We start from the raw sequence: 22613 nt of genomic DNA on the forward strand, positions 1-22613 counted from the left end.
GATAGTCAACCTGAGGTAAATGCCTGTCTTTTGGACATCCGTTGCACCCATCTGCCCCTCTAGTGTACTCTGGCTGGATACTACTGTCTGTTGAGATTTCTACTTGGTCATAAAGTTCATCTGAAAATGTAGGAAAAGAAGGAAAGAAATCCCATGGTAAAACCATGTAGAAACCAGTAGTGTGCACTCTCAAATATTTTGTCTTTTATGAGACCTTAAAATAGAAACCTTTGGACTCATACTATTTGCAAAGATTCCATGAGAGTTTCTAGATGGGGCCCGCCTATGAATTTGAATTTATGAATGGTGTCTCTCACGAACTACAATCCCATTTTGTTGCTCTAGTGGTTGGATTTTCCTCATCGAAGGGTTTGCAGAAAAGGTGGCCAAAGAACAAAGGGAAAAAAATAGCATGTGATAAATCAAGGAAAAATGTGATTCTGGCCCTGTTGCACAAATCATTTCTGTCATTAATATTTTCCATATGTAAAGTAGCTCCTCCTCTACCCTGAATGACCTTGTTGCCTTAGAAACAAAACATAGATGTTTCTCAGAATGAAGACTTTGAGGCCACCTCAGCGTCTCCCATACAGGGTCATGCAGTGGCGTTCATAAGAAGACCATCCTATCAGTCTCTAAAATCACTTAGAACTATAATCATGCAAATGTCCGGGAAGCCTTATCCCTAGGGCCAAACTGACAGTGTCACTTAGGAGCGAGCACTGCGCTCTTTCAGAGTAAAAACAACGCCTAAGACCCCTGTGCCACTTTCCCAGGCTGCTGTGGTGGTTCAGGTTGCAGTCCCATCAGGTCACACAATCAGCCCTGGACAGAATGGTCAAGACTGGCAGGCCTTGCACACCACAGAGAACAAGTTACCAAAATTAGCTTTGAACAAATAAACACAGTAGAATGGTGGGTGTGCCAAGCCCACATTAAGTAATTTTTGCCATTTCTTGATGTCTTTCTGAGGTTATGTCTGAAGGGTATTTTCCTCTCAAATCTCATCCAAGTCTGCTCTTTCCAAGACCCTCTTTGTGCTCCAGCAGGAGGGACTGCTCACTGTGGCACAAGCAGGAAATAGCTTGTGATGTGTTGACGTATCCCAGCATGAGAGCCCCAGTGCTGGGGCCAAAAGAGCAATAGGAGTGGTCCCTGTTGTGTTTTCCCAAGGCAAAGTAGCACACGTGAATCCTCAAGCAATTTACAAATATTGTGTATTATATTATATATTAATGTATCTTAATAGATGCAGCGCCTCCCCTCTTCTCACTTCCTCCATTGTTCCACTCTAGGACGTTCACGCAGTTTCTGCAGGGCTTTGTCCCCTCTCTGAGTGTTTTCTTCTTGTGCTACACTCAAGTGTAAGAAACTCTAGGTCCTCTTCCTTTACGTTCAATTTAGCTTCTGAGATGTTAAGGAAACTCACAGAGAAATAGCACTAGTCTGGTCCAGTTTAACAAATGGGTACAGTTAAGGTAAATAATCTCTGGTGAATCAAACATCCATCCATGCATCCAAAATAAACAACAGACCTAGTATCAATGAATAAATGAATGTTATGTTTTAAAGGAAGTAAGTGAGGGCAAATAAAGCATCCAGCCCGCTCCAAAGTGCTGCGTTACACATGATTCTTGGACACCCTGTGCCTCCTTGTACAGCTCTGTCACGATTCCATCCCATTTTTTGAGGTTCCCAAGCTCAGTAGACATTTTTCCAAGTAGTGGGTGTTCTTATGAAGAAGTTAAGTAAATAAGAGCTAAATAGTCTGCCTCGAAATTAAAATTGTAAACCTAGTAAACATCCCTACACAACATTCTGTTTTCTTCAAAATGCTCTATGAAGAGGTCAGTTTTCAAAAGCGGGCTGGCTGTCAACCTTTGACATAGCTATGAAGAATGCAAATGCGGATATTTTTGGTAGCTGGAAGTGTACTAATCAAATTTCCCTTTAGCTTCCATGTGTTATACCTTTAAATATTGCCAGTCTGTTTTCAGATTGGCCAGATTGGGACCATTGGCAGGAGAATTAGACAGATACGTCCAGGTCCATCGTGGTTTTTAAAAAATCCAAAGCAGGAAATCTAGTGACAGTGAGTCAGGCATACCACTATCACATATGAAAGAGAAAAAAATTATTATATCTACACTCATACATATTTAAGATAAACAACAAATATTAATATTAAATAAACAACAAAAGTATTGTTGAATGAATGAATGAGTGAATGGTCTTAAATGGAATGAGTTGTCAACAGTATCACAGTGCAACAGGTCAAACAGGCAGGACCTTAGGGGCACTTAGTTTGTCAATTTTGCAGGCTTTGGAAAGAGAGCACTTTGAATAGTGAGATTGCACAGGTGATAAGGGGCTGTGGAAGGAATCAGAGAGAAGGGTGTAATAACCAGGAACTTTGACCATTCTTCCAAGGTATTTGGTTAATAATAAAAACAGGACAGTGTTGACATAACCCATCAAAAGCTTCTTGTGCCTTTAATAACCTAATGTGTTATTTATAATTCCACTTCCTTCTAAGGGGAGCATGGAGATTTAGAACTTATATATATATATATACTTCTTTACAATTTCATATATACAACGTAAGTCTTATGATTTCTATGTCACTCTTTTCACTAGAACGGATATATCATTAACGAAGATTTAATAGTTTTAAAAATACATTCTTAGTTTTGCCATTATTGAAATACTTGATTTGACTCAAAGTTAGCTTAGTAGCTTTAGTAGGTCAACCTACTGAACATAACTAATATTTCAGCTGTGGTTTGGAAACAACTCAACACCACAACTATGAACTATGAGAACCTTAAACTTTCTCCTCAAATGAGCATGTTGTGTAGTTCTATTTCAGCTCTTGGACAACTCAAAAACCTAAAAATCTCCTAACGTGATGCTGCTTTCAGCCACTAAATAATCTTGATTTCTCGTAGGATGTAATTCCTCAAAACTTGATGGGAAGCAAATCAGGCGACTCACACATAGACATCAACGATCCCTAGTACAGATTAATCAATCAAACAGAAAACGTTTTAAAGTTCACAGCTCTCTTAATAACAGAATGACTATATTTTTGGCTTCACGTAAAGTACTTTCAGTCCAAGGGGCTCAAATACGTCAGCTTTTCCAGTTGTCCAAAACCAATAATGGGCCTTTCTGGTCCTCCTGGCAGGTGAACAACTTTGATCAAGGGTATGACTGTTCACTGTATAACAGCGTAAAGAGAAGAATATCTTTACAATTTTAATTATAAGTATCTGTCTAATGAGAAGCAGAGTCGAGCTGCCAAACTCTGTGAATGTTTTCTCTTCAGGGATGTCAAATGCTTAACACTATTTCTGTCCTGGGCCTCATTAAAGGGAGAGAATCATTAGTAATCCAGGGATTCTTGTTGTGGAAAGGGCTTTGACCTACGTGCGTGTCTGCTCACAAGGATTCTAAATGAGCTTATTAACTCATTTGACATGAGACAACTGATCATGAAAACTTGAAGGGGCTGCCAGAACATGTGGCGTGTCGGCCACTATTTTCAAGACAGATGATTTTTATCCTCAGATCTCAGATGCATGTGGTCCTCAGCAGATGAGGTACACTGTGTGTGTGTGTGTGTGTGTGTGTGTATGTGCGCCTGCATGTGCAGAGGCTGCCAAGATGAAAACTGATGGATCAGGGAACCCCCAATGCTTGCCAACATTTCCCACAGGGTGCTGAGTCTAACCCACGTCCCCAGTCAAGAGGGGCACTAATGTGGAACGGAATCAGTTACCACAGTGTCTTCAGAGGGATGTCAGAGTTTTTCTTAATAATTACATCAATGCCCTTAATTAATTCAAGTAAGTTGCAAAAGCAACATTGCAACAGGGAAAATTAAGTTTATTCTATGAGTAAGCTTTAAAAAACAAAAAGTGGTAAAATATACACAATATTTATCATTTTAACCATTTGTGTACAAGTCAATGGTATTAAATCCATTCACAGTATTATGTAACCATCATCACTATCTATATTCAAGAGTTTTTCATGTCTAAACATAGACTTTGTACCCTTTCAACAATACTCTCCTCACTTCCCGCTGCCCCCAGTCTCCAAGAGTAAGTTTTTAGAAAACTACCACATTGTCATATGAACCCATCTCCTCTCATGAATTGATGTCCTTGTTCACAGATTTATGGAGAGGGTTCACCCTGAACTGTTTCCAGCAACTCATTTTGTGCTGGAAGAATCCAAAGAGTGTCCACCAGAGCCAAGATTCTTAAAAGGTCTCTTGATGGACTGCTGGGTAATCCTTCCTTTTAGGGAAAATGACACACCATTCCTTAGGTTTCATTGTATATGATGAAATACGACTTTTCTGTTAGGTTGAAACATATGAATCATCCTTTTTGTAAGTCAAACATAGTTGAATATTATCAGTTTCATGTTGTTTAATCTAATAGCAATTAAGAAAATGAATTGAGTTACTAAAATCTGGTATAATACTACAATTTTATTACATTCTTCACCAATTCCTTGTTATTATGGAGATTTTTCTTCTCTAAAAAGCGTAAGTAGGTGGAGTACATGGACGGTGGTCTTTTCTCTTACTTAAGTAGATATTATTCAAAAAAGATTGCAGTTGGAGATTTGAAATAATGGTGGTTCCAAACTTAGGGCAGTTGGTTAATAACTGGTTTATATGTAGAGTTACGTTGTGTGATCACAGTAGCCAATTATAATTTGTATTACCTTTACCACTTATCAATGACAACACCGATCCAGACTTTATGTGCCTGAAATGGCATGTAAGTTGGCTTGCAAAAGTATACTTCCTCTTGGCTTATATTTATATTTTATATGTTGTCTTCATATGATGACTCTTCAACTATGGGTAGATTGCAACTATCTAACTTTTGTGTTTTTCATCTTATAACAAAGATATAAATTTAGTCTGCAATCAAATGATTTTTGAATTACTTAGAAAAGAACTGAAAAGTCCCAAGAGGTAGTTTTACATGGTGGTAGAAAACTGACTCTAAAAACAGACTGCGGGCATTGAAACCCAGCCCTATACTGTATTAGCTCTGTGATTTGGGCAAGTTACTTTTCCTCCCCATGCCTCAGTTTTCTCATTCACATAATGAGTTTATAGTAGTAGCAATGGCTTAGAGGTGTTTTGAGGATTACGTAAGTTAATACGTGTAAAGCACTTAGAACAGCGCCGGTTACATAGTAAGAACCATATGTGTTGGCAATAACTGAGCAGTTAAGTATTTTGACAACCACCTTTTTATTAATGTGGAACAAAGCTAGCCTGATGCGCTTGCTAAAAATAAGCCTCTTACGCAACATTTCCTCTGAAACAAGAGGAATTAGGAACAAAATTTGAGCTTGATTTGAAAAGTATTTAATAAATATTAGTTTCCTGCCCTCACCACCTCCTACTTTTCTTTCTTTCCAAAATAAAAAAAAAAAAAAAAAAAAAAGGACCTTTCTTGACTTTTCTCCAAACCTTTGTATATAGTCATCACTGCATGGAGTTTCAGATAATCATGTGTTTTGTCCATGCTTGAACCATTTTGCACCTACAAAATGCTCATTCATCGTTTTCTTCCACTGGGAAGATATGAGAATATTTGTCTCAAGACTTAAAATATTAAAGTTGGTGTTACACATATCCAGGACACAATTAAAAGAAGTTACTAAAACATCTCTCTACAGTTAAGAGCCCAAGGTGTGACTAAATTATTCATAATTGTATGATTCAAGAAAAGATAAAGTTCTGTCCTCAAAAAATTCAGAGTTTTGAACAACCATTCCTTATTTATTATTTTATGGAAAGGAAAGATGTTGACTTTGTTTAGAGTCAGTGCCAGGAATACGGAGTATTGGGTTTCTCTAGCTGAACTTTCCATGTAGTGTAACTTTAGGCCATTTATTGGGATTTTATTACTCTTTCAGCTGAAAAAAAGAGATTGATTGTATCTGGGTAAGTTGGTAGGATAAACTATACTTGATATCACTATGTAATATATGCGCAGTTGCTCTTAGTGGAAAACCTAAGTAAACCAGAGAGAACTCCAGAGGAGCAATTCTAGACCCCCAATTCCCCCCAGCCTGGACCAGGTTTTCTGTTTTGTTCACCTCTAGCGGCTGGCACGGTACTTGCTCCCCAGGCGATGTTCAGTAAATGTTTGATGTATGGATGTTGAGTAGATAATATCAATTAGCTAAACACTGAGAATCCAAAGCTAAGCAAAATCACATGGCATCCTCCCCACAGTGCATGGGAAGATATATTAACACTTGTAGAAATACAGAGGTGCAACCGTAATGAAGGCTCAGACAAAGAGGACAATGATATCAGTGCCTGCAGAATAGGGATTTCACAGGACCAAAGAGATCCTCCATGATCCATGTGGCTTAAAATAAGATCTGAAGGATTATAAGGATCAACTAGGAAAAGACAGAGGTAAACACACCTCAGATAGAGAGAGTAGCATGTGCAAAGAGCCTGTGGCAGGCCAGAGGCTGGCAAGCACAGAGAACTGAATAAAGGCCAGTGGTGGTCATTAGTGAAGAGGCAACTAATAACAGATAGTACTGAAAAGGCCACAGGACCACACCATGCAGGGGCCCACAAGCCTTGTAAGGAGCTCTGTTTTTACCCTAAGAGCAAAAGGAAAGGACTTGAAGGGTTTTCCTCAAATTAAAATTAAAAGATTGCTCGGTAGCAATGGGGAGAATAAATTAGAGTGTGCTAGAATGGATGCATGTGGAATATTAAGGACTTTGTTGTAGTCTGAGCAAGAGATGATATTAATTTGGGGTAGACTGTAGGGGCATGGCAGAGGATCACAGAGGTGGACAGATTTGAGATTTAGGAGCATATTGATAGATTTGGTGATGCACTGCATATGGGGAGTAAGGGAGTGAGAGATGTTAAGAATGACTCCTAGGTTCTGGCCTGACACCTGGAGGGATCTTGGTGCCCTTCCCGGAAAGAGAGAATGCTGGAAGATCATCAGGCTTGCAGGTGGAAGACTATGACTTTGTCTTTGGAATGATGAATTCCTTTTGAAATTCTCTTTTTTTCTGACTTCTTTTACACTACTTTTTTCAGATCCCTTTTTTTTTTTCTTGGCCGCTGTAATCCCCAAATTTCCATCAGACATCTCTGTATGTCCTTCCACTCCCACCCAACCTAAATGTTGGTACTCTCCATGGTTCTGACCTGAGCCTCCAGCCTTTTAAATCACTAAATCGGTGCTGTTCGATACAGTAGCCACACGTGACTACTGAGCACAAATATGGTTAGTCCAAACTGAGATATGCCTTAAGTATTAAATACACATAGGACTTCAAATACATAATATTAACAAATAATTAAAAATAAAATCATTAATAAGACTTTTATATTGGTTATATTTGGGTATGTTGGGTTAAATAAAATCCAATATTATTTTCTTTAGTGTGGCTACTAGAAAATTTTAAATTACATATGTGGCTCACTGTATACTTTCAGTGGACAGTGCCACGCCAGGCAGTGACCCTACTGTCACCTTGTTCTTGTCTGCTTGAGCCCACAGTGCTGCTTACTGTCCCCAGAACATTTCACGTCATTTTACGCCTCATACTTTTTCCCTTTCCTGAACTTTTCTTCCTCTTCTCTCCTACCAGATTAGATATGATTCATACTTCTTTGTTCAGAGGAAATATCTCCTCTACTATATATAAAACTTTCTGAATTCCTTAAGGTAGAATTAAGGAATTATTGCCTAAGGATCTTACACGCTCTGTTAATATCTTTATTATAGCTAATTCACATGCTTGTATTTTGTTTTATATTAGTTTGTCTCTCCAGCCAGATTGTAAGTGTCTGCAAAGTGCAGGTGCAACCTGATTTATGCCCATCATTATGTAAGCAGGTACTCAGTACCAGGTTGGTGCTCAAGGAAAGTCTGGTGAATAACAATTGATCTACATATATTATGCAGCTACCTTGGGACTGGTTACAATTTAGACATTTTACAGATAATATTTTGAATCCTCTAAACAATGCTACAAGGTAGCTATAATTATCTTCATTTTGCATATGGGAATCTTGCAAAAGCTCAAACTTAGTAAATTATAGAGCCAAGATTCAAGCAGACTGAATGAAAACAGCCATGTTTTATTTTTCTGTGATACCATGCATGCTGAAAAATGAATTTAAAAATGGAGATTATATTTCTATATCATAAAATGAGAAAAATACCAATTTCCTAAGATTTTTAGAAGATTAAAGAGATAATCTATACGAAGTGCCAGGGCAGTGCTTGAAAACAGTAGGTTTTATTAAACATTGGCTTTCTTTAATCTTGAGACCCATAGCATAGGCATCCTTAATTTCTGAGAAGAATGAAAGTGGCCTCCCTAACCTCGTCAATGCCCCTGGCAGGCTTACACTCATGCTCGCTCGCATTCACACTCATCCAAAGATCATGAGACACAGAGCTCTGGGGCTGTCCACATTAACCCAGTCCTCTTTGTATACATCTCTGATGGTTAAAGGAAGTTCAATCTGTGGGTGGTAAACACTTGAGAGTGGTGACTAGGTACTAGGTTTTATTGTTGCCCTCAAAGCCCCTGTCACATCACTATATGTCTAAGAGCTGCTCAACAAATACTATGGAGTTGACCTAACATATCACTGTTTCTTCCTCTAGGGTGAGCCTGGTCCTCCTGGTCCTTATGGTCCTCCAGGAGCCCCTGGTATTGGACAGCAAGGTATTAAGGTAAAGGTACTTGTCCCTTTGCCTAGTGATGATTTGTTAAGTTTATTGTAGGGCTGGGGGAGCTCTGATTGTTCTGACCCTCACAGACACAAGGAGGCTGCCTGCATAAGTTACTTGGTCTGGGTGCTTGGACATTTCAATGCCCTGGTCAGGGGCAGTTACCTCAAGAATAATCTGTACTTTTTTATTGGATTGGGATAAAAATTTTGCTTGTCTCCAAATACCCACTCTCTGGTCAGCTGGTTCCATTGAGTTTTTGTGGACTTTAAATATTAGCATGCAAACATGGTCCTAGGACATGAAACACTTTAACACATCAACTATCACCTGCTCATATCAAATAAGCATAGAGGGACAGAAATCAGAAGAACGATGACACTGATCAGGTAGATGTTGACAGAGGAGCTTATAGGGAACTAGAAAGAACTAGAACACCCAACACCCCAGGGGGCTCTGCATCATGCAAGATGTGCTAGAGCAGAAGTGCTTATTTTCAATGGCTTTTCTGTGTCGTTGGGACAATAAGGCTTCAGTGCAGGACTAAAACAGAGGACAGTATAAAAAAAGTGCACTTCAAATATAAGCAGTGTCACCATGGATGGCATTTAGACAAAAAGCACATTGAGACTCCAGGGAAGGTGGCATTTGTATTGGCAGAGTTACTGGGGAAGGATTCTGAATGAGATAAGTGGAAATAGAACTGAATGGTGAGGTGAAATGGAGTGGGGCAGGGTGGGGAGAGGCACCCCAGGGTGGCGGCGATGGAGCAGGCATCAGCACGAGCACTGTCAACTGGTCGTCTCACTAATCAAAATGAGGAGCACAGTCCATCCTGCCAATCACTACACAACAGTTTCTGAAAGCTAAAGGTGCCGAACTGCATTTAGACAAGAAGGATTAATGAATACTTTGGCGTAATTTGTTCACTTAAATTCAAGATATTTTTCCTCTAGTTTTTTTTTAATTCTTTATGAATGTGAAAAGTTTGACAATATTGCTGTTTATCTTTGTTGAAATCTCCAGGGTATTTTGTGCTATGTAAATTCTTTATTTAAAAACTCAAACTTTCATTTAATTATGTCTTCCTTGCAGGGGGAAAGAGGCCAGGAAGGAAGAATTGGGGCTCCAGGACCAATTGGTGTTGGTGAGCCGGGCCAGACAGTGAGTAGCAAAAAATTCTAGATGGAACGAAAATGACAAATATAGTTTTATACACTGTTTCTGGTTAGAATAAGTGGTTAAATTAAGCCATCTTTATCTTTTTGGACAACAAAAGATGATATATATGAAAAGATAAGATCCAAGTATTATTTTTCATAACACTTGAAATATATATATGTATATGTACATTTATATATTTATTTATAAGACATGTACCGCAGTCTCTCTCTTACTGTAATCTCTTACAAGATTAATCCGCTTGTCCAAGAAGGAAAGAGTCCTCATAATGTCAAAATTTCCTAAGAGATAGGAGGTCTATATTCAGACCTAGCGTCTATATTCTGTAATTGACTTTTCTGTAACCATGAGAAAATCTCTGAGAATAAGGACCTTGCTCATTGCCTAATCCATGAGTACACTCTAAAGCTAGAACTCATGATGTCAGACCAGTAATACCCGTGTTATTTACAGCTTCCACCTGATGTAGCTTTGATGTTTACTATTGTTGGAGAAGAAAAACTTCTATCAAAAGAGAACTGGAGAGGAAATGAATAAAACATAAGTATTCTACTATAAGAACTTTAACTTTTCAAGTAATCATCATTCTCCTAGGACAGAACAGTAGCTGCCTTGCTGGGGTACAAATAAGCACAACTGATTGTAAATACTTGGTCTCTCAATTGGGTTTTGCACTGCATAGTTCCTCAGATGTAAATATTAACAGAAACATGTGCATCCTTGCTGTACTCTGAAAATGAAATAGTAGCATCCTATTTGAGGGTTAGGCTTTTCATTAATGTCTGGATACACTAATTCAAAAAACAGACCCTCATATAGAGGAAAGATACAATGGACTAATCATCTAGTCTTAGTTTCCACTAACTAGACAGTACCCTTAAAATGAAACCACTGAGAAAGAAGACACCGCTGGTTCTACATTGGAGTGGTTGGAAACGCAGAAAACCAAAAGTGACACCTGGTAGAAAGACACAGACCCAGAGAGGTCGCCATGTGTAGAGGGAATGCAGCAGAGAATTTGAGAAGTTTTTGACAGCCATGAAAAAGAATTTTTCACAATGCTCTGAATTATTGGGAATAAAAATGAACTTCATATTTCACCACAACGCCTTTATGAACTGTCCTAAAGAACCCTAGGATTTTGAAGCAAACGTAAGACCTATCACCAATGTGGTGTCACTTGAAACTACAAACCCATACACAAAACAGGAGCAGGTTAGGAGTTTTCAGGCCCATTTAGAGCCCAAGTGAATGTTGACAAGATTGTCACTCATAACACTGTGTTAATGGGATGGCTTTTTTCTACCCTGCCCAATCACTGAAGAAAGATATGTAACTATGAAGGTCCTAGCTTAGTTCTAATTCTCTCCTTGTTTTCCACTGAGTGAGCAAGTCTTTGCTCCTGATTCTCTCTCCCAGGCTTCCAAGACTTAGTCCCACCACACAACCACACTTTCTTACCCACAACAGTTACTCTGTCAGCTTACATGGGCACCTCTAGTGTTCAGATCTCTTTCTGTTTTATAACCCTGTGATTTCCCTTATTTATTTATTTTTTGGACCTTCATTTTAAAGGAAGATTTGTATCATTTGCCTTTCTGTTTGTGGCTGGAGAGTTTTCACAATATTGCCAAAACATGAAATTATTATTTGTTTTCCTGCTTTCCAAGCCACAGTTACACAAATCAGAGTGACACTGTGAAACCTGTCATTTAACTGGGAACTAAAATCATAACAAAGATGGGATGAATCTCAAGTAATGTATGAAAATGTTGCCCCCAAATGTCATAATGAAAAATTAACAATGCAGGTTTTTGAATTATTTCGAAGTAACATAAAGTCTTCTCTTAGGACTGACAATGAACGGTTCTACTGAAAGTTCTTTACATTTGTTTCCTTGCCTGAATCATCTCAGGCGGTTTCAGGTTTAGTACTACTCTCCTCTTTCATAACAGCAATGCAAATATAATTGATTGAGTTAATATTCCAGCTCCATAACCTAACTTCGAACTGTCAACTGTCATCTTTAATTATATGATTACCAGTAGTTTTGTGCTGGTCTGATAGATGATGGATTCATGAAAAATACATTGGTTCAGACTCTCAGGGTGATCTGTATGTTTTTTGTACAAGGATATTCAGAGCCCTATAGGTAAAAAAATACCCCCTGATGTAAAACTATAATTACTTTGAAGTTAAAAATAAAGTAGATGGCACTAAGTGAATATTAAGGACAATTTTTATTATAGCATATTTATCTTTAATGCTTGCAATGTATATTGAAACTACTCATTGATTATCCACACTATTGAGATTATTAAGGAAAATAATAAGAAAATGGATGATGGATAATATTTTATCTTGTTAATGTCTCATATAAAGTATTTCTGATCAGACCGTGTTAACTGATAATTAGTTTCTTCCACTACATATGTTTTACTTAGAGGTGTTCATTAGAAGCCAAATAAGAATATTATAGTTATAATTGGTTCTCATGGCCTTTGAAAAGGACACTGTGAGCTTTTTACAGAGCATTTCTGTCTTTGAAAAAATAATGTGTTGGTACTGTCTTAATAAATTAAAAGTATAGTTCATCTAACCCAAGTACCTGCTCTTTCTCTTCTCTGGTTAACAATCATCTTTCATCTTGAGTGTTTAAGTGGAAAACTTGAGAATATACTGATGGTGTGGAATATTACTCTGACAGTTTCCACTAATTAAACCTCGGATCACTGTTTTTTAAAATGTCCCTAAGTGATTGTTCACAAGCATTAACTCTGTTCTCAGCAGCTTGGAACACATGATTCCTCAAAGCCTTCATTATTTTTATTTTCATCTTGGCTAATGTACTCTAGAAAAGCAGAGATGGAAGGAAGGTTCAGTGTTTAGTCTGTGCAGCATGCCTCTCTCCACATTGCTTACTATAAGCCATTCACTCTGAGACTACTTTATTTGTAAAAACTTCGTAAAAGGACATTGAGTGATGGGAGGATTCAAGTAAAATAATTAAAATAATTCTGGTTGTGTTAGCAGATATTTATTGATTGCTTATTATATAAGAGCTTTAAATCTCTGATTTAATCCTTATAGTAATATTGTGCTTGGGGTAGGTACTATTGCTTCCACCATTCTGATGAGAAAGCTGAACTTTAGAGATTAATTTAGTTCTTTAAGGTCACATGCCTATATAGCAGAGCTGAGACTAGAACCTCAGTCCAAATGACACCAAAATCTTCCTTTAATTATCATGGAAGACTGTAAACTCTATGAGTCAGGGAGCAGGGATGTCTGCTGTTTTAGACCCTAGCACAGTGACTTGCATGTATCAAGCATTTGGTAAATATTTGTTGAATGAATGGGAAAAAAATTGAATGAACTGGAAAAAGACTTTGCATTCAACGTCAATTGAGTTATTTTCATTTGTCATATCAGTGGGGAAGAAGAATAATTTGTCAATTACTTTGTTACACTGTGGTATTAGCTAGGGCTTGTCCATTGAGTTTGCAATCTAGTTTTCATGCTTATATTTATTTTTCCCCTAGTTAACGGCTCTAACATCAGAGTAAGCTGTCATGGATATTAGAGCTTTGATTAAGGTTCTTGGATCATTAAAAGCTAGTTTTCCCACAAGCATAGCAATTTAAATTGAATTAAATGCTAGCTTTTTCCTTTAATTAAAGTCTTTACTAAATTGGCTTTGCATAAATACTAAAGAAGCCTTTTATGATATACAATATTAGGGAAAGGCAAAAAAATTAAATATGGGATACAATTAACTTTCTTCTAAATCTGTAGCTGTGATCAGTTACTGATGAGCATAAAGCTGTATCCTAGTTTTGCAGCCACGCTTGAGTGGAAGGTACCTCTTAAATTTCCCTGGACAGCTGTATATCAAGTCCCAAGATCATTCAGAGTGTCTGCAGCATGCTGGCTGCAGCTTGCTGGCTTTGGAGCTCTGGGCAACTCAGTCGACCTTGTTCCATCACAGATTTACTTCCCAAGCAAGTGAGCCCTAATTATCTTTCTAGATCCATTAGAGGAAAAGCTTTAGTTTATGCTTCTATGATTCTTGTTATTAGTCCTTTTTCTACCTTTTTTTTTTTTTTTTTTTGCTTTTTGGCCAAGAGTAAAGACAGGACAAATTTATAGCTTTTTAAAATTCCTAGTTTAAGAGACTATTTTGCTGTTGTCTTTTATTTTTCAATTAGTATGTTTCCTATCAGTCCACTTCAAAGCCTGTATTGAGATGTCCTCACCTTTCTAACTGCCCTTCTGAGCAATTAACCATATGGACTCCTCCATTTTAATCATTGGCCAAAAACCCTGTTTCCTCTCAATGATTCTATCAAGACTCCTATTTGTACATAAACCTCCAGTGGGATGCAACCAGTTCCTGAAAGAATTCCGGTTTGAATCCAAATTTATCAGGATAGAAATTAAAACAACACGTAAACAGAATTCCGTGATTTGAAACAGCTGTGCAATGATTTCTTCACAGGGCTCTCCTGATACTTCATTCAATTATTTAATCACTCCGCATCCTTCTCCAGGCCACTTAGTCCTAGATTTTCAGCCTCTCCTCGGGGGATTTATTTCCTCATCCTTATTCTAAAGGGTCACTTAATTTCCATTTTCTGCTAATTTGAGGACATCAAAACAGAACCTCTTATGCCAATCAAATGGTACAGTGAAAAGATTATTCTTCACAATCTTAAGATTCTATGGATTATTATGGTGTTTACTAGGAGGATTCTCACTAATAACCTAGATAGGACTCTATCGTTACGTGCCCATGTTAACTGAGATATGACCATTTTCTTTCTTCCTCTCTCCTCCCTTCCCTCTCCTCTCCTCCCATTCTCTCTCTTTCTCTCCTCTCGCTCCTCACTCCCTCTTTTCCTAACCAGGGTCCCCGTGGGCCTGTGGGAGCCCCAGGAGAGAGGGGCTTACCAGGAGAAGGATTTCCAGGACCCAAGGTAACAATCGCATCTTCTACACTAAGGAAAAACGCTTTGTCTTGCATGGTCATGATTACAAATTTAAAAAATGTGTCCTAGCCAATTATCCCAAGTCAAGTATTTTCCTGACCATCTTCACCCTGTTCAATATAGTAATATGGAAATTTCCCCTTAACACGAAACTATCATGGTATTTGCAATTATAAATAAGTAATTAAAAGGCTTCTGCTTCATATAATTACTGCATATGAAATTAGAAAAATCACTTAACATAGTTGGTAGTCATTAAGCCCCAGTGATAAATAACATCTTTATGCCCAGAAATGAAGCTATACCAAGGTTTACTTACAGCTGTTTTGTGAAACATAAATAAGAAACAGTCTAATAAACCAATTAGTCAAACAGTATTGTTATTAATATAAGAAAGGAAATGTGGGTGAGTGGAGGGAACCAGAGTTACCTTATTCCCAGAAGGAGCAAAATGTTATGGGAGACCTACCTTCTACCTGGCAACTGAGAATTTAAAGGTTTCCACCGCTTCCCATGTATCTTGGAGCTCAAGTTCCTCTAGACCAGGGCTTGGCAAACTTTTTCTGTAAAAGGCCATAGAGTAAATATTTTACGCTTTGTGAACCATATGGTATCTGTTGCAACTACTTAACTTCTGCTGCTGTAGCACGAAGCAGCCCTAAACAGTGTATTAATGGATGAACATGGCTGTGGTCCTTACTGCTGTTTGCAAACAACATGCAGTGGGTTGGATTTGACCAATGGGCTATAGTTTGCTGATCCCTGGTCTAGGCTGTTTACCTACAATATGTAGCACATTTGCCAAAGGCCACACAGGAAGTGATTTTCCAAGACATTTTGGGCAGCATCAACAGCCTTTCAGAATAAGTAAGTATAAATTTTGGAGACCTTTTTCCTTCTTTTCTAAAGTCTTTCTCCCAAACACACTCACATACAAGCCTGCAGACACACTGCTCAGAGAAGCACATGCTGTTTCAAAAGTGTCTAGGACCTCCCACTTCAGTCATTTAGTCAATTGACTAAGATCTGACCTCCTCAATACAGCCTCACACTCTAAAATTGCTTCTCATTCTCATGCTTCCACCATGATCAATATTCAGTTACCTATGAGAAACCTAAATCTCAACTAAAGGGAAATCAATTAGCCAAAACAAATAATTCCAAGTTGTGAGTGATTGCTGGGTTCAATTTTAAAAGATGCCACTGTTAACTAACAAATTTTAATTTGTCATAATAAATGGAAATAATATATTGGATAAAAGGGACATTACTAATGCCCTTGACTAACCCAGATATCATGAGAAGTCAGAGATCAGCAATTTGGCAGTGCATTTCAAAAAGTTTTGACACATAATTTCTTGAATTTTTTTGACACATAATAAATCTTTCTTAGTGTGTAGCCAAAACAACCTGGAAAATTCAAATAGAATTATTTCTCTTTATTATCTGTAGGGTTTTTTTCTCCAAAAATAAGAAAGAAATGAGATAGGAATAAGTGAAACACTGAGCAGCATATTTTAGGGCACGTCCTAGTGACAGGTGCAACTGGATGATACAATAATATCCTCACTCAAAATAACTCATGTCACTGCATTGCCCTCTGTCTCACCGAAGAAAGACCTCATCATAGTCACTGTTGTTTTAGGGTTGACTATATGCAATTACACTCTGTGGTAATGATCAGAAGAACCCACGAGTCAGAATACTTCACTCCCCCACCTGCAAGACCAAGACCAGGAGTCTTCTACACGTGCAACTTGGGACAGCTTGGCAATGTCATAGGGCTTATGTGAATAAATTATGAATACAGAGAGACAGAGAATACATACATATTTCCTGATTCCTAGGTTTCTTGCAAACGTTCTTTGATTTTACCCTTGGTTCAAATAAATTCATGAAATGTTTGCTACTTATGATTGATTTTACAGTTTACTTTTTGTACAAATGCACAAAGGATTATGACTTCATTGATACTACATTCTGACCAGAGCTATTTATATAGGTCTTGTGACTCTAAAAGCATATCCAGGAAGATTTTCCATAAATTCTTCTAGAACTAAGTTTTCAATAAATGTTTATATTATGTTATATTATATGCTAATATAAAACATTTAATATTTCAGTCTTAGCAAGTATTATTTCATATACTGAGAGACAAATTTTCATTATGTAATAATGGAATCAGCTGTAGAAAGTTGAGGAAATGGAAGACTGATTCAGTTGGCTGCAACACGTGATTGATTAGCTCTCCCATGGATATTTCTACTTAAACTGGAAATGGAGCTCTTTTCCAACTTCAGTGATGCCGCCTATGTGTTCTACTTGGACAGTTTCTTTCCTACTTATGAATGTGAATACTAATTTATTTTTTGCAAATTATACATCTTGGAGCTAGGTAGAATTACCCATTTGTAGTAAGCAGTGAATTTGGATGCTTTGAATTCTTTGTTTTAAAACCTTAATTTTTATTAGTGCATTGATATCCCTCTCATATACTTTTCAGGGTGAAAAAGGCTCTGAAGGACCAGTTGGTCCACAAGGATTACAAGGCCTGTCAATCAAAGGGGACAAGGTACTACATACAGGGTATAGAATAGAAAAGATGGCAATAACATTATTTTTCCCTTGTTCTTTATGTATGCACATTTATGAACTGTATACAACCTGACAACCATACCACACAGATGTTCAGTATTTATAAAGGCCCTAAAGACCCGTGGGAAGGGAAAACTGCTGAAGGAGGAAAGGATTTAAGAAATGTGCAAAAAAAAAAAAAGGACCTCATATCAATTTGGAGTCATTTATATGTCAATATCTAAGCACATCATTATACATTATATCAGAATAATGACTGACATTGATGAATATCTTAGGTGTTGTATTTCTACTTGAATTACTTACTCTTTTTATTTGTCATTTACTAGTAGCTATCTCTTCTGGGTATCTGTATTTAAGTAGTAGAGATAGTGGAGAATAAATAGAGAATTGTACAAATTTTAGATGTAATACAATTCTTGGTTTAAATAGTTCAGCTCTGGTTGTGTAACTCCAGCTCCAAAATACTCTAAAAATATGTAAAATGCTCTTTCTTCCTTTGGAGCAGTGAGAACTCAGTGCAACAGAACTGTTGTGTTATGAGTTCAGTAAATTAACCATTTCGGGTGTGGTTGACCTGGCATTTGTGGCTTTATATCTGGAGCTCACGCAGAGAAAACACACTGAAATATCAGGACATTATCACATAGTAACTGTGAAGCTTTCATCTGCTATTCCCTTACCAACCAGTATATCTTCCCTCTCCCTTCCCCTTCTCTTCCTTTCTTATTCTTTTATATTCCATGATTCAAGTGATTAAACACTACTATGATAACAACCCCCAAATATATACAGTTGTTACAGAACAAGGATATAGTTTTAGTACAGATAGTTAAATGTAAATTATAATGGACAAGAGAGGATATCTCTTATGTGTTATTGAATATCTGCAGAATAGTGATTATGAGTGAGGTTCTGGAGTCAGAGGGAGTGGATGTGAATCTTGCTTCTGCCATCTAACAGTTGTGTGACTGAGAGCCACTTTACCTTATCTGGAAAATGGGGGTGCTTCCTTCCAGATGGTCGTTGTGAGGATTAAGTAAGATAAAGCATGAAGAGCATGTGGCACAGCACCTGCCATATGATAAGCAGTCAAGTTTTGAGTCAGAACAACTGAGCTCTGAATTAGAACTTGAGTCCATTATGTTTTTCCTTCCATGGTATTTATTTAGACTAGGGGTTGACATAAACTCTAATAAGAAGCATGTTCCGAGGCATGTCATAATGACAGGTTCAGCATGCTTTTTAATATTGTATAAAATATGATCTAATCATGTGCTTTTGCTCATAAAAATATACTTATTTAGCCCAGGCACTGGCAAACTATAGGGTGGGCTGCCTGCTTTTGTAAATAAAGGGTTATTAAAATACAGACACACCTGTTCACTTAGGTATTGTCTATGGATGCTTCTGTACTACCAAAGCAGCACTCGTTAATTATGAAAGAGACATTATTATGGCCCTCAAGCATAACATATTAACTATCCAACTGTTTAAGGAAAAGTTTGTACATCCTGATATAGTCTAAATACAACTGGTATTAAACTAAGCATATTTATCCACGTTGCCTAACCCAATGGTCAATTCTCAGTTGTCGACTTACTTGACTATCAGTAGCACCCCTGATAGGATCCTCACCTTCCTGAAACAATCTCTTCACCTGATCTCTCTGGCTGCACCTTACCAGTCTCCACTGCTGGCTCTTCTTCATCTCTCTGACCTCTAATACTTGAGGGCCCAAATGGCTCAGTCCTGGAACCTTCTCTCTTTTCTATCTTCTTGGAAGACTCACGCAGTCATGGCTTTAAGTGCCATCTGTACACAAAGGGCTCCCAAATTTATGTCTCCAGCTCAGCTCCCCCCTGCCTACTTGATACCTTCATTTGGATGTCTATTTTGGGCATCTCAGGCTTAACATGTCCTAAACTGAGCTCCTGATATTACACCCTCCCCCAACCTTGCTTCTCTCTCGGGCTTCTCCTCAGTAAATGACAAGTCTATTCTTCCAAAAACCTCAAAGACATCCTAGGGTCCTCTCCAACTATAATGAATCCTGATGGATTCAAAGTATAGTTAGGATCTGAGCTCTCCCCACCACTTTCACTCCAACAGCCTGGTCCACGCCCCCATCATCTCCCATTCAGACAAGCTCTTTAATCTATTCTCAGTACAGCGTCCAGAGTGAGCCTTTCAAGACTAAGTCAGATCTTCCACTTCTCTGCTCAAAACCCTCCAGTGGCTTCTCACCTCATTCAGAGAAAAGTCAAAATTCTTACTATGACCTAAAAGTTCCTGTTGGTTGTTCTGCCTGAGCCCACTGCCACACTTCCCTTGACTTCATCTTCTGTCACTTTCCCTTATGCTCACTAGCTCCTTGCTGTTTCTGGAACGTGCCAGGCATCAGCCTTGCACTGGATGTTTGCTCTGCCTGGAATACTTTTCCTCCCAGCTTCTACCTGGTTCATTCCCTCTCATCAGTGAGGCCATCACTGGCCACATTATCCAAAATTGCATTTATCTCCCCCTTCCTTGATTAATTTTTCTCTTTAGCACTTATTATTATTTTTTTAAATGGAAGTACTGGGGATTGAACCCAGGACCCTCGTGCATGCTAAGCATGCGCATGTGCGATACCACTGAGTTGTACCCTCTCTCAGCACTTATCATTATTCAACATACTGTTTTTTTCATCTGTCCATCTTGTTTATTATCTTCTGTTTCCCCTGCAAAAATGAAAGCTCTATGAGGATAGAGATTTTTGGCTGTTTTGGTCGCTGCTGTTTCCCTATGTCTGCAACAGTTCCCCATGTTTGGAACTTAACAAATATTTGTTGAAAGACACAAAGAATGGATGAATGATACTGTCATTCTTCCTGATAACTCTCACTTTGTTCCCCAAATTTATTTCATGGAAGGAGAAAGTGAGGGTCTTCAATATTGTTGCATTTATTTTAGATAATTTCTTAATTTTTAAAATGCATTTTAGTAAGATTTGGAGAAAAATTAGAAAATTTAAAAATATTTTCTTTAATTTCTCTCTCAAATATTGATTTTCTTGTATCCTAAGAATTTAATACTTTTACATATTTCTGTTATGATCCTAACAGAAGTGTTTGTGTCATTATAATAACTATTCCGGAATTTTTGGTTCTTGAGAGAAAAATGAATGATAAATATAAGCTAGTGCAAATTTTCACCAATTTAGACTAGTGAAAACATCATACACTGTTTTGGCAAATTTGAACTATAAACTATTTAAAAAGAATGATGTTTTCTGACTTTCTGTGTTGAAGTTTTTTATGGTATAAAGACAGATTTTAATCCAGCATAATTCAAGATTAATAAAGTATGAAAAAATGAGGTTCAGTTTTATTGTTATATTTCTGACTTATTTTCTATACAGGGGGATTTGGGACCTGTGGGACCCCAAGGACCAATGGGCATCCCTGGAATTGGGAGTCAAGGGGAACAGGTAATCAATGCCTTCTCTCTTTCTCTTTGGTACAGAACATTCTGGCCAAATCCTGGTGTTCACTGAAGGCCAGTCCCGCAAACAGCTGTGCATATATTTGATAGTGAAATTGCAATGGAATACATATCCAAAAGTGCATGTAGGGAAGGATGAGATGGTTTCATGAGATTTTAGTCTTTAGAACTTCCAAAGACTTAAAAAATAATTTGTGTGTTTCTCGGTGCTGTGACTTTCAACATTAAAGCCTAATTAACAGAATAACAGTTTTGGAATAATATATTATATATTTAGTTTCCCTTGGGAACGATAGTTTATTTACCTCTTGGATTGTGTGTGTTTTTCCCCTTGAGGCTTTGTGAATGATGATATCCTGTTCTTTTCTAATGCTAATAGAGTAGTATTTCCCTACCAGTATATCAATCTGGAAAAATATTCAACTTAAAACAAGGACCAGAATCAGAGGCAACCACTTTACTGAAGGAGCATCATTCCTGAATAGAAGCAAAGCACAGATAAAGTTTATAAATGACTCTTGGCCCTTCTTGGTCAAAAAAAAAGATCTCTGAGGATGTCTCTACATTTACGGCTGAACTGCTTCCAAAATCTTCTGACTATAACTTGAAAAAGCTGGGTAATTTTGTTAGGTCAAAATAATATGAAGACAATATAACAGTACCATCTCCCTACATAATCTTATTTAATCAAAGTGGCCAACAAATCCAAATTTTTTCTGGATGTCCTTCTGTATAGAAAGTGGCAAATCAGTTTGATTAAAATTGATGATTAAGGTTTGAATTATTCTGTTGCTTAGAGAGCAAATAGTACTTCCTTTATCTAGCATAGTATGAGAAGGGAAGGATAAAAAAGATAATTCTAAATCTCACTGTTGACATTAACTCTGAGTTTATTTCTAACCATATTCTAATCAATTAGAAATTTTGCTGTTAATCCAAGCAACAGTCAAGTGGGATCTTACTCCTTTTTCTATTTCCTTCCCCTTGGTAGAGGTCCCAGTATAATACATATTATATAATACATATTATATATATATATATATATATATATATATATATATATATATATATATATATATATATATATATATATATATATATATATATTATAGTATAATATGTGTTACAAATTAAGAGGATTAAGATACAGGAGAAGCCAAGATTGATCTGTATATAAATATTTCAGTAATAATTACGAGCTGGACAGTAATCAAAACAGCACGATCATGGCACAAAAACAGACATATGGATCAATGGAACATAATAGAGAGCCAAGAAATAAACCAACAGACTTATGATCAATAAATCTTTGACAAAGGAAGCAAGAATATATAATGGAGAAAAGACAGTCTCTTTAGCAAGTGGTGTGGGAAAACTGGACAGCAGCATATAAATCAATGAAGTTAGAACACTCCCTCACACCATCAAAAAAATAAACTCAAAATGGCTTAAAGATTTAAACATAAGACACTGTAAACCTCCTAGAAGAAAACATAAGCAAAACATTTTCAGACTAAATCTTAGCAATGTTCTCCTAGGGCAGTCTACCCAGGCAATAGAAATAAAAGCAAAAATAAACAAATGGGACCTAATTAAA

General features: G+C 37.3%; 1 protein-coding gene and 1 long non-coding RNA gene across 5 annotated transcripts in view; one reads left to right on the forward strand and one right to left on the reverse strand.

Annotated features, from left to right (window-relative positions):
• LOC141578168 (uncharacterized) overlaps positions 1 to 22613 on the reverse strand; it is a 206717-nt gene that overhangs the window by 44288 nt on the left and 139816 nt on the right. The gene's annotated exons all lie outside the window — the stretch shown is intronic.
• The window catches only part of COL28A1 (collagen type XXVIII alpha 1 chain), a 160016-nt gene that overhangs the window by 29373 nt on the left and 108030 nt on the right, over positions 1 to 22613 (forward strand). For 2 of the 3 annotated variants that reach the window (XM_074367449.1, XM_074367448.1), the window contains exons 12-16: positions 8700 to 8774; positions 9861 to 9929; positions 14855 to 14923; positions 17439 to 17507; positions 20934 to 21002. In XM_074367449.1, coding sequence (XP_074223550.1) covers positions 8700 to 8774; positions 9861 to 9929; positions 14855 to 14923; positions 17439 to 17507; positions 20934 to 21002 — 351 coding nt within the window. The remainder of the gene's footprint in view (positions 1 to 8699; positions 8775 to 9860; positions 9930 to 14854; positions 14924 to 17438; positions 17508 to 20933; positions 21003 to 22613) is intronic. The other variant, XM_074367450.1, reaches the window with a different exon arrangement.

Source organism: Camelus bactrianus, chromosome 7 (genome assembly GCF_048773025.1).
Source record: "Camelus bactrianus isolate YW-2024 breed Bactrian camel chromosome 7, ASM4877302v1, whole genome shotgun sequence".
In the NCBI taxonomy this organism is placed as follows: domain Eukaryota; kingdom Metazoa; phylum Chordata; class Mammalia; order Artiodactyla; family Camelidae; genus Camelus; species Camelus bactrianus.